At 39.2% G+C, this 12,609-nt stretch overlaps 1 protein-coding gene across 2 annotated transcripts in view; it reads left to right on the forward strand.

Annotated features, from left to right (window-relative positions):
* RNF150 (ring finger protein 150) overlaps positions 1–12,609 on the forward strand; it is a 261,941-nt gene that overhangs the window by 152,213 nt on the left and 97,119 nt on the right. For both annotated transcript variants that reach the window (XM_044268030.1, XM_044268031.1), the window contains exon 2: positions 2,890–3,140. In XM_044268030.1, coding sequence (XP_044123965.1) covers positions 2,890–3,140 — 251 coding nt within the window. The remainder of the gene's footprint in view (positions 1–2,889; positions 3,141–12,609) is intronic.

Here is a 12,609-nt window from a genome sequence, read left to right on the forward strand (position 1 = left end):
GTGATTTAAAACTTTGTGGGTATCCAAAATTTGGTTGCCTGTTTTATTTATTTTTGTTATACACAACTAATGAATCATTGAACACTACATCAAAAACTAATGATGTACTATATGTTAGCTAACCAAATTTAAATTTAAAAAATAAAGATTTTATTTATTTATTTGAGAGACGGAGAGCGTGAGTGGGAGGAGGGGCAGAGGGACAAACAGACTCTCCACTGAGCACAGCTCTTGGACGCCACCGGGCTTGATCCCAGGAGCCCGAGTTCATGACCTGAGCCAAAGTCAGATGCTTAATTCAATGAGCCACCCAAGAGCCCCTGGTTGCCTGTTTTTAAAATGTTGAGCTGGGCTATGACTCTTCACCGTTAGGCCCTGTGGTCTTTGATGCATAAGCAGAGAGTAAGAAAAGTGTATGGAGGAGAATGAGTGAAGACAGTTAGGCTGCCAGAGAATAAAGATGTTAAAAGTTGCACAACTGAAGCAGCCTGCGATGGCTTCAGTGAAGGAAAGGCCAACCTTACTATAAAACAAAGTCCAAAAGCCGATCCAATCCTATCTGAGAATTTAGGGGGGAAACTAACTGCATCCTATCTGTCTCCTCTCTGCCCATCACATTGTAAGAGCGCAATAAATATTGTTTTGTTACTAAATTGCATTTGGGTTAAGATTTAAATGTAAAACATAAAACTGTGTTTTGAGAAGCAATTTTTGATGAGTCTTGCTATTCTCTTGAGTGAAGAAGAGCTTTCTAAGCAGAGAATCAAAACCAGAAACCATAAGGGATTATATTCATAAAATTTGACTACCAAAAAATGTAAAAGCCTTCTCATGGTGGGCAAAGCATCATGTATGGCATTGAACTATCGGATCGCTGTGTCGTACATCTGAAACTAATACAGCACTGTAGGTCCACCGTGCTTCAATAAAAGTAAATAATAAAAATAACTAGGAATGGAAACTGTGGAATGTGTGCAAGTCTGAGCATACGAGGTCTTTTGTAAATAACCCCAAGATCCCATCCTCAAAAACCAAATTCTACAGTCCTGAGTAGACATGTTTTAAAAATATAAATAAGGAAGTAAATTAAATGAAAAATTATTATTCTACCACTACTAGAATATATTACTTATAAAATAGCTACAGCACTGGGATGAGTCTCACTAGGCCAGACTAGTCTAGTATACAAAGAAGATCGTATTTCTGTAGAGACAAAACCTGTCAGTAGCCTTAATCCCTCAACAAAACCTCAGACCACAAGCAGCCATTAGCCAAAGTAAACATGAAAAGAGAAGGAGCATCGAAACTGTCAGTAAATTCTGCAAAATTGAAATTCAATCCATCAGTCTCAGTAATTCCCAGAAATAACAGTCAAATCTAAATCCTCTTGGGCTTTCTGATTTTACAATTGGGCCAATACAGAAGTTTTAGGAATTTTTAAAAAATAGGTAATTGATGTAGCACACACAGATACCTCTGTATATAGTTAGCTGTTAAAGTATTTATTCAGTGGAATACCAGCAAGGAATTTACTTGCATAGAGATCAAGGTCAAGTGAAAGCCCTAAGTAGCCTCTAAGAGCTTGCAGCCCTCTGAGCAAAGGTAATCTGCTGGTTCCATCCAGCAGACTGACCTCAGCCGTGAATGAGGCCAACTTGGAGCAGCTACAGTGGTGTTTAATTTTGCCCTGAATCTGCAATATCTTAATTGCAAATTTGCTCTCTTTAATTAGCAATGACCCCAGGTCATGGGCTATTTCCATATGGAAGGAGCGCTCACCCAGAGCTTTGTGAACGTGAACTGGGGTGATACCAGAGAACCTACCCTGGTGAAACTAAAATCAATATTCTAGTCCAAGGATCAGCCACGGTGGCATGTTGAGTTGGTCGTTTTGGAGCTGGTATCATACCAGTACTGAAGACTCCCTGTGGAGGCTGTGCCTTGCACAACGTCATCAAGAATAGGGACAATGGGGGCCCCTGGGTGGCTCAGTGGGTTAAAGCCTCTGCCTTCGGCTCAGGTCATGATCTCAGGGTCCTGGGATGGAGCCCCGCATTGGGCTCTCTGCTCAGCAGGGAGCCTGCTTCCTCCTCTCTCTCTCTGCCTGCTGCTCTGCCTACTTGTGATCTCTCCCTCTCTGTCAAATAAATAAATAAAATCTTAAAAAAAAAAAAAAAAGAATAGGGACAGTGACAAAGGGTAACTTCGACCCCCCAGAATTGCTACTTTGGCTTCAGACTGTCAAATAATGGGCATGGGGAGAGGAATATTTGAAAGTTGAGGTAAAACAATTTTGAAATTGTACAGCCTCCATCTTCTCTCTTTGCTGAGTATGAGGAGACCCAAGCTGTTTATGTTGAATTCGATAAAATAAGTAGGAAATAGTTCTGAGGCCATGATATTAATGTTTATAAATCATTAGAGCTTGTCAAGAAACCCATTTGGGTTGCTTTAGGTACTCAATGTAGGAGAAAACTGCCTTAGAAATGATAGAGATCTGCATTTGAGGATTCCTGGTGTCTTGAGGGGGAAGGCACAGAATTGGGCATCTTACCCTTCTCCCATGGGGTAGAATGTGCCTCTTCCCCTCCTTGGGGGTCTGTGAAATGCCCCAGAGAACTGTAAACTGGGCTAGGTGGAAAAGGTCATGAATTCGGTTTAGGTTCTTTTCTCACATACAAGGTAGCTGCAGGAGGTTGAGAATTTGACTCCTTTTCTAGCTGTGAGATCTTAGAATTGGAGCCGGCTGTTAGGTCTGGCATAGAATTGTCAGAAGTAGGGTCATTATTTGGCTATGCATCACTTTGTCTAGATATTTCACTATGATTTTCTCCCTCTCTCTCTTCTCACCTTACCCTTGTTACCCCCTCCTTGTCCCTGTCACAACAGGTGTAGAAGACATCGTGGCAATAATGATTCCTGAGCCAAAAGGGAAGGAGATAGTAAGCCTGCTGGAAAGGAACATCACAGTGACCATGTACATCACCATTGGAACCCGGAACTTACAGAAATATGTGAGCCGCACTTCGGTTGTGTTTGTCTCCATCTCCTTCATCGTCCTGATGATCATATCCCTCGCATGGCTGGTCTTTTATTATATCCAGAGGTTTCGATATGCAAATGCCAGGGACAGGAACCAGGTGAGTAGCAAGAAGTTTTTTAAAAATTTAAAATTACTTTAATACATATTGCCATATAAACCTTGGAAATAACAGAAAATACCAAGATAAAACCAAAATTACCTGGTATCCCCCCACTCAAGATAAACATTGTTACTATTTGTCCCATAGTTTTCCAACTCTTTCTAAATGCACATTTTGATGTTCTACTAGTATTGTTCTGTAACATAAGGTGCTTTGTCCCACATTCCTATTGTTCATTTTGTGGATAGTTATTTATTTAGGCAGGTAAAAAAGAGAGGAAGGGGAGTGAGCTGAGATTGTGGTAATATGCAGCACTGTGTGGGAAGAGCCAGGATATTCTGGTGAATGGAAGAAGAAAAGGAGATAAAAAAGTAAAAGCTGTTTTAAGAGTGCTGTGAAATATGTTAGCCTGATGATTCACAGACCTGTACCCCTGGGGCAAATAATACCTTATATGTTAATATAAATAAATACATAAATAAAATTAATCAGTATCATAAACTAGTAAAAAAAGAAGGAATTAATTTTGCAATGGATAATGTATGCATATGGTATAAAATGCAAAAGGTATAAAATGGTGTGCAGTTAAAAGTAACTGCCTTCCTGTGTCCGTCTCTCAGTTATCCAGCCATCTTCCTGGAATATCTTCTCTTCCAGGGATATTTTATGTGCTTACAAACACGTATTTTTAAACAAATGGTAACACTTTTAACTCTGTACCTTTATTTTTCACTTTTTGGAATTATTCTTCTCTACACTCAATCCAAGCTACCATCTCATTTTTAATGACTGTATAACATTTCATTTCCTGCATATTTCACATTTATTAAAGCAGTTTCTCTTACCAACATGTTTTCTCTGGCCAAAAAAAGAAAGCAACAAAAAACACATGTGATACATGTGAGTATACCCCGAAGATAAATTCTGGAAGTTTAATAGGTAGGGCAATGAGGTGTGTGGGGTGGGGGGGATATATAAAATTATGATAGATACTGCCCAAAGTCTGCCAAAAAGGTTGAATCATCACATTTTTCTAATCACAAATAGTGTTGGACATCTTTTCAGTAAAGTAGTAAGTAAAATAGAAAAATAAAGTAAATACTTTAAGTAAAATAGAAAATGAATTTTTTTTTTTCCTCTGGAATACCTGCTTATATTATCTGACCACTTTTTGGTTGAATTGTTGGTCATTTTCTCACTGATGTGTGTGAGTCAAAGAAATTGAAGAGAAGACTATTAATCAAACGACTTAACTGACCTAAGATTTAATATTATCTTCCAAATTTGTCATTGCCTTTGATTTTTCTGTGGTGCTTTTTTGCCATGCAGAAATTTGGGGGTTTTACATAACTGAATTTATCCTTCTATATAACTCCCAAGTTTTGTATAATAAGATTTTCTACAGACCAAGCCTATAGAAAAACATTCTCTCATATTTCCATCCACTACTTTTTATTTAATTTTTATGTCTTTAATCTACAGAGAACTTACCTTAGTATGAAGAATCAAGTAGAAAGCCAGCATTATTTTTTTCAGATGGCCTACCTACCAGATTTTATAACTGGTATTTATTCAATAATTAATCTTCTCCCCCTCTCATATGCAGTATCTCCATTCAGCATGTATTAAATACCAATATGAATTTGTTCTATTTCTGTGTCCTCAGACTTCTGTATCTTCTGAATCTATCTATTCAGACTTCAGTACCATACTATTTTGAGTACTTTGGCACTATAATATTGTCTCATATCTATTCATGCTAACTTTCCTTTATTGTTCTACCTTCACTTTTTATATCTATTTTTATATAAACTTTGAGTCACTTTTATCTGTTTTTTAAGTTTATAGAATAATTTGTAACTTATATTGTTGAATCTCCCTTTGTATATGTTTGCCCTTTACTCAATGATTCTTTTTGTCCCCTACTAGCATTTTTTAATATTCTTATTTAATCACACACTGTTATATGTTTATTCCTAAGTATTTAATGATTGTGTTGCTATTATAAATGAAATAATCCTTTTTCATATAGGAAGGACTTTGACTTTTGTGTTTTTATTTTGTACATTATTATACTTTATATATTTTATACTTTATATATTTTATAATTCATAATAATTTTGTAATGATTATAACATGCCTTAGTATTATTTTAATACTGATGGTAATATTAAATAGTATTATATGCAAGCATGTTCTAAGAGTTCTATATATATTTACATATTTAATAGTCTTAATAACCCTTCGGTAGGATAATATTGTCCCCATTATACAGAGGAAACAAAGAGATTAAATAGCTTGCTCACTGTCACACAGCTAATTGTTAATAGTGCTAGTAATTGAACCAATGGCAGAGCTTAGGTCCATGCGAAGTATTTGTGATTGTTTATATTAGTGTATCAGGATTACATTCGTAATATGCACAGTTAGTGATAATTTACTTCTTTCAAAATTTTAGACCTATTATTTTTTTCCTATTATCTAATTTCATTGGCTCATACCTCCAAAATCAACTAAAGTAATAGTGGTAACACTGAGTATATTTCTCTTCATTAAACATTTAATGGGAAATCCTGAGTTTAATGGGATTTTTTTTTTTTTATCATTTCTCCATTTTGTTATTTTCCCATATAGTTTTCTAGGTCAAGATATATATTTTCTTGTGTTATGTAAATGTAGGTTAGTCTTCTTTCATTCAGAGTTTTTAATCAGAAATGGAGGTTTAATTTTAACAAATCCCTTTTCAACAGCTGTGGTCTGAGTGTTTTCTCTTGATCTGTTAGTACGAGTGTATTGTATTAATGGATTTCCCAATATTAGACCATCCTTAATCTCCCATACATATTATTCTTCTAACACATGCTAGAGTATATCTGTATTTTATTTATTTATTTTTAAGATTTTATTTATTTATTTGACAGAGAGAGACAGTGAGAGAAGGAGCACAAGCAGGCAGAGTGGGAGAGGGAGAAGCGGAACCCCTGCCAAGCAGGGAGCCCAATGCGGGGCTCAATCTCAGGATGGTGGGATCATGACCTGAGCTGAAGGCAGACGCTCAACAACTGAGCTAACCAGCCACCCTATTTTATTTATTTTTTACCCTGACATTCATATGTGGAAATTCATCCACAATTTACATTTTTATCATATTCAGATAACAGTTATACTGGCTTTTTTAAAGGAATTTGCAAATTTTCCTCCATTTTTTTTATAGTCTAGAACTGCAATGTCCAACACAGTAGCCACTAGCCATGTGTGACCATTCAAATTTAAGTTAATTTTAATGAAATTTAAATTCTGTTTCTCAGTTATACTATCTACATTTTCAAATGTCCTATATATGCACTGCCATTAGGTAGGTAGCCAACCCATCATCATGGAAAGTTCTATTGGATAGCCAAGCGCAAGAGCATTTTAAGTAAGACTGGTATTAGCTGATTCTTATAAGTTTTAGTAGAAACTTCCTGCAAGGCAGTAAGGTCTGGGTTGTTTTTTAAGAGGTCGACTCTTTGTCTTCCTATTTTATGGCAATCGGTTTGTTTAAATTTGCTACAGCTTCTGGAACAATCTCTAAAAACCTTTGTTACTGCTTCTTTTCTGATCCTCAAGATGATGCATGCTTATTCTAATAAGTTTTGGCATTCCAAAAAAAAATACTAAAAGAGAAGACAAATCACCCATTACTACATGGAATAGTTAACAATTGAGGAACTTACCTTGCAGTTTTATATATTCGATAAATTGTCATTGCATAAGTGTCTATGTATGAGATGCAAATACACATGTAAGTTTTGTGTTCCATTTTTTAATAGTTGCTGAGCATTTTCCCCTGTTATTAAATAATCTTTAAAGCATTATTTTTAGGGGCACCTGGGTGGCTCAGTGGGTTAACGCCTCTACCTTCAGCTCAGGTCATGATCTCAGGGTCCTGGGATCGAGTCCTGCATCGATCTGGCAGATCTGCTCTCTACTGAGCAGAGAGCCCATGGATCTGGGCTCTCTGCTCAGTAGGGAACCTGCTCTGCTCAGTAGGGAACCTGCTTCCTCCTCTCTCTCTGCCTGCCTCTCTGCCTACTTGTGATCTCTGTCTGTCAAATAAATAAATAAAATCTTTTTTTTTTTAAAGCATGATTTTTAGTGGTTATGTAGCAGTCCAGTTTCACCACTTACCAAACATGGGCAAATTACTTAATCTCTTCATGCTTTGGCTTTCTGAACTATATGGGAATACACCTTCCTCTTAACGGCTGTAATAAAAATTATATGAGTTAGTGTATATTATTTTTCAAAGCCTCTGAACATCATGCTAATCACTGTTTAAGCTTTCAATGAATAGTACCCGTTGTTACTCTCATGCAGATTCCTTGATGACTACTTACAAGTCCACTTTACCACTTCTGTTGAATATTCTGGGATTTAAGTGGACACTTACTACCAGCCAGACACAAGGCAGTAAAAATATAGAACTAGCATGTTCAGTTTCACTGGTTGCTAAAGTTTACAAATATAAAGAAACTATACAGGGCCCCTGGGTGGCTCAGTCATTAAGCATTGCCTTCAGCTCCAGCTCAGGTCATGATCCCAGGATCCTGGGATCAAGCCGCATATCTGGTTCCCTGCTCAGCGGCAAGCCTGCTTCTCCCTCTCCCACTCCCCCTGCTCCTCTTCCCTCTCTCACTGTCTAACTGCCCAATAAATCAATAAAATCTTTTTTTAAAAAGAAACTATACACATATATACATACATATATAAATCAGTTATTGCTAGGATACCTAGCTAATCTGATACTGATAAATAAAAATGGTAACCCTGTATTTTTGAATCTATAGATTGTCCAAGTCATCATTAGGCAATTGAGTCAAACATGACATTTTAAGCTTGAATTTATTAGTTGATTACTTACTTTAGTCATCAATTCACTCTGTGCAGGTAGACCAAATTTGCATGTCTGTAGGCGTATGCATACTCTGAAAAGCTAATTGGAAGCGAATGGTATGGAAGTTGGCTCGTAAGGCTTTGGTTTTTACTCTGCTCCTGTTTTATTAACTTGCCTCAAATTGCAAGATGTTACCCTCAGGGTCACTCAGTGAATTGGGATCATGTTAAAAGTTAGCACTGTTTCCTGATCAAAATCGGCATTGCACTTTGGCCCTTTACTGGGTGGGATAAGAACATATAATTTCCTTTAGAAAAAAATTTCTCCTTTGCCTTTCTATTCCTGTCCTTCCTCACATGTAAAGTGAGACTGATCACGTGTCAGCCCCATCCAAGGGGTATCGAATGAGAAAATATGTGTGACTTATTAGATAGTTGTTAACCTTTAATAGATAAGGCAATTCTTAGAAAATAGGATCTCCTCAAATTTAAATAGCTCAATTCTTCTGTGACTCACAAAGACTTTAATCTAGATATGGGCTTTTAGCTCAGATGACACAGTTTGAAACAAAATGGGATCTCTTCCCCATCTTTTCTCCAGAGTTATGGGAAAAGGAAAGCATATAAATAGAGTACAGAGGAAGAGTCTGGCCTTCTTAGAGGATAATCCCCCATGTAGCAGTGGCTTTTAGTTAACGGTGATAGCATATGCACACAGTTTTCAAGAAAAAGCAAAAGGGTGTGTATTTAAAAGTAAATTTCTTCTCACCTCAAACTCCCTTTGTTAACCTCCCTTTCTCCAGCGCCCCCCAGAGGCAGCAACTCTTAACACTTCCCTTTCAAGTCTTCCAGAAGTTTCTGCGCTAGAAAAAAGAAAAGTTGTTTTCCATATTTGTTACATAGACGAGGACTCCGGCTTTACATAGGTTGCATTGTAGTGGCATCAACAAGCAATACACATGGAAACAGATAGAAACCCAGTCGGAGGCTAGTCCAGTAGTCTGATGACAGGTGATGGGTTTGGACCAGATGAGTGAGAAGTCAGAAGGATCCGATTAGGACAGTATTTTAAAATCCTATGGGTTAAATGTAGTGTTGAAGAATATATCCTAGGGGGTGCCTGGGTGGCTCAGTGGGTTAAACCGCTGCCTTTAGCTCAGGTCATGGTCTCAGGGTCCTGGGATCGAGCCCCGCATCAGGCTCTCAGCTAGGCAGGGAGCCTGCTTCTCCCTCTCTCCCTGCCTGCCTCTCTGCCTCCTTGTGGTCTCTCTCTCTGTCAAATAAATGAATAAAAATTTAAAAAAAAAAAAAAAGAATATATCCTAGTTTTGGGACACCTGGGTGGCTCAGTTGGTTAAGCGGCTGCTTTCAGCTCAGGTCATGATCCCAGCGTCCTGGGATAGAGTCCCACATCGGGCTCCTTGCTCAGCAGGGAGCCTGCTTCTCTCTCTGTCTCTTCCTGCCACTCTGTCTGCATGTGCTCACTCTCTCTCTCTCTCTGAGAAATAAATAAATAAAATACTTTTTTTAAAAAAAAGAATATATCCTAGTTTATACCAGCCTGATTGTTAATAACTCCCCATTTTACTCTCAAAAGTGATAATCTGGATGATAAATGACATATTTACCATATGTGCGAGAGAAGGAGAACAATCAGGGATGCAGTTAGGTCTGTTTTCACCGCATGAACAGAAATGGGCAAGACAGGAGAAGAGATCCTGAGGGGCAGGGAACTCTGGATTTTGGTTTGGAGATGTTACATTTGAGAAGCCTCTTCTATCTACCACATCCCTCACACAGAGGCGAGGTGTTTGGACATGCAAGTCTGGAGGTCAGGAAAGAAGAGCTGGACATAGAAACATGGGAGCCGTCGGAACACAGGTGCCATTTAAATGGTCAGGACAGGAGGAGCTGTCCCGGAGAGTGAACATCCAGAAGAACATCTGAAGACAGCTTGATACAGGTTAATGTGGCCTCGGGCCCCACTCTCTCTCCCGCTAGCATATTATTTTATGTATTTGTTTTATTTTCTCTCTGGTGCATATCACTAAAGCCATTCCCTCCGTGCCTCACACCTCACTCTCCCATGCATATAGGTGCCCAGAGGGAGGTAAACCAGGAGGCTGGTTTGCAGAGACCAACCACAGCCTCACGCTCCATCTGAATCCATTGCCCACCCTGGTCAGGGTCCACGGCTCTGCAAAGACCTTCTTCACTCATGATGCTTGTCTTCTGTACAGCCGTGTCCTCATTTCTTTCAGGCCAGCATCCTCTGGGGAGCCTGGTCTATCCACCAACCTATAGGTGTCTGAGTCCAGTGACTAATTGTTTCCGCAGAACTGAAGGAGGGGGCCAGACTTCTGATTCCCATTTCTGAACAAGTCCTGTGATGTGCAAGAGGCTGTTGAAGTGGCCCATTTGGATTAGGATACAGGTCATCACAGAGCACACACAGGAGCTCGAGGGGACTGCTTTTCGTAATGTCACGTTCCAGCCCACTGGAGTCTCATCTCTGCTGAATCCCAGAATGCTCTGTTGAATAATCAGACATAAACCCAGACATAAATGTGACTTTCCCAGGCAGTTTAAGTGAGGATCCAGAGTACTGTCAAATCTGGAGGGTCTCTCAGGAGCTGAGACACATAAAAGTGAATAGAGTTTGCTTTGATTAATATGTTATATAGATACAGATATACTACTTCTTAACAGCTCTGCGATGAAGTCACTGTATGTATCACCCCACTCTATAGGTGAGGAAACAGAGAACGTAAGCATTTGCCCAAGGACACACAGCATGGCAGTTTTAAAGCTGGGATCTTTAACATCTTTGATATGCTCTGTCCTGAGAATGTCTTTGGCACCTGCTGGTCCAAGGCCAGCTGCTGGTCTCCTCCTGGAGATGCCATTCTTCTCTGGCTGTCACTCGCAGAGTAAGCACCAGGAAAGTGCTTGTTGTTGATTATCATGGTAGAGGTAGCTTCATTCAGGAGTTCTGGGAAAAAAGACATCTCCCCTCTTGCGTAGGACCCAAAAATGAGAACGGTGGGAGGGTTCCTGTTCCTTTTAGACCTTTTTCCAGGGACTGTGAGAAATCGCTAGGAACCGCTGATAATTCACATTTCTCAGGTTCACTCTTGCCTCTCTGGCAGCTCGACCGTGCACCTGCCACGCACAGATTTTACACATCCATTTAAATCTCCCATGTGTGAAAGGAACCCACTGACAAAAAAACATTACGAACATTTATGGCAGATGCAAAAGGTGAATTTCTTTGATAGAGAATGTGTTCCTGCGAGGGACAAAAACTCCACAAAAGATGTTAAGATAATACCTGATCTAAGGAGGGCAGCTGGTCTTTTAAGGGTAAGCACATTAAAGAAGAATATGATTTTATTTTGCCTGTAAGTTTAGGAAAAACAAACCTGCTAAAAATTAATCCTGGGGAGGCACGTGTGTATGTATAGTCTCATGGTTCAGAATACAAGCAGTATAAAAAAGTTACATGCTAAAATTTCTCCTTCCTACCCTTCTCCTCCAGAAATCCAGGTACTTCCCCAGAGACACCCATTAGTGATTTCTGTGCAAACACTCAGCAATATTTTTATGAATGTACACAAATATGTGCATGTCCTTTTTATCCTTTCTTACACAACGTACAGCGTAGTACAATTTGGAATGTTAGGGTTTTTTTCATTTTGAGATTTTCCCATACCATTTCATGAAGAGATTCCCCTTTCTTTTTATGGCTGAGTATTAGTCCATTACCTGGTGTTATGGGTTGTATCATGTCCCCTTGAAAATTCATATGTTGAAGTCCTAACCCTGAGTACCTCTGAATGTGGCCTTATTTGGATATGGGTGATTGCAGGCATCATTATTTAAGATGAGGTCATTTGGAGTAGGTTGGGATCCTGACCCAGTATGACTGGTTTCCTTATAAAGGAGGGAAATTTGGACACAGACGTGCATACAGAGGGAGTGCTGTAGGGAGATGAAGGCAGAGATGGGACGACACATATACAAGTCAAGGAATACCAGGGATTGCCAGAAAGCCACCAGAAGCTAGGTCAGAAGTGTGGAACAGATTGTCCCTCACTGCGCTCAGGAGGAATCAACCCCACAGACCCCTTGATCTTGGACTTCTAGCCTCCAAAACTTTGAGACAATAGATTTTTCTTATTGAAGCCAAAAAAAAAAAAATAGGAAATAGGGCTTGAATCTAACCATGATTTTGGAGCAAAGTAGAATCAGGTTCTTAGGGCAAGACCCTGAGGCAGAGGAGAATCCAGTGTAAGAAGTGCACAGAAGCATTCGAAATCAGGAACCAGATCTGAACAATAAAGATAGGGAGAGTGGCTAAGCCAGCTTGAGCAAAGAAAGTTAGGCCAGGAGAGATAGCTGAGGGAAGGGGGCTGAGGTAAAGGAGGCCTTTTCTACCACAGTTGCACCTGTGGAAGGAAGCACTATGTACCTTACCATGGGTAAAGGCACTAGGATGGTGTAGGAAGGGAAGATAAGCCATAACCCACCTTTCAGAGATAGAAATGTCCTATAATGATTATGAAAAACATTTCAGTGACCATTTGACACA

Source organism: Neovison vison, chromosome 11, assembly GCF_020171115.1.
Source record: "Neovison vison isolate M4711 chromosome 11, ASM_NN_V1, whole genome shotgun sequence".
In the NCBI taxonomy this organism is placed as follows: Eukaryota; Metazoa; Chordata; class Mammalia; order Carnivora; family Mustelidae; genus Neogale; species Neogale vison.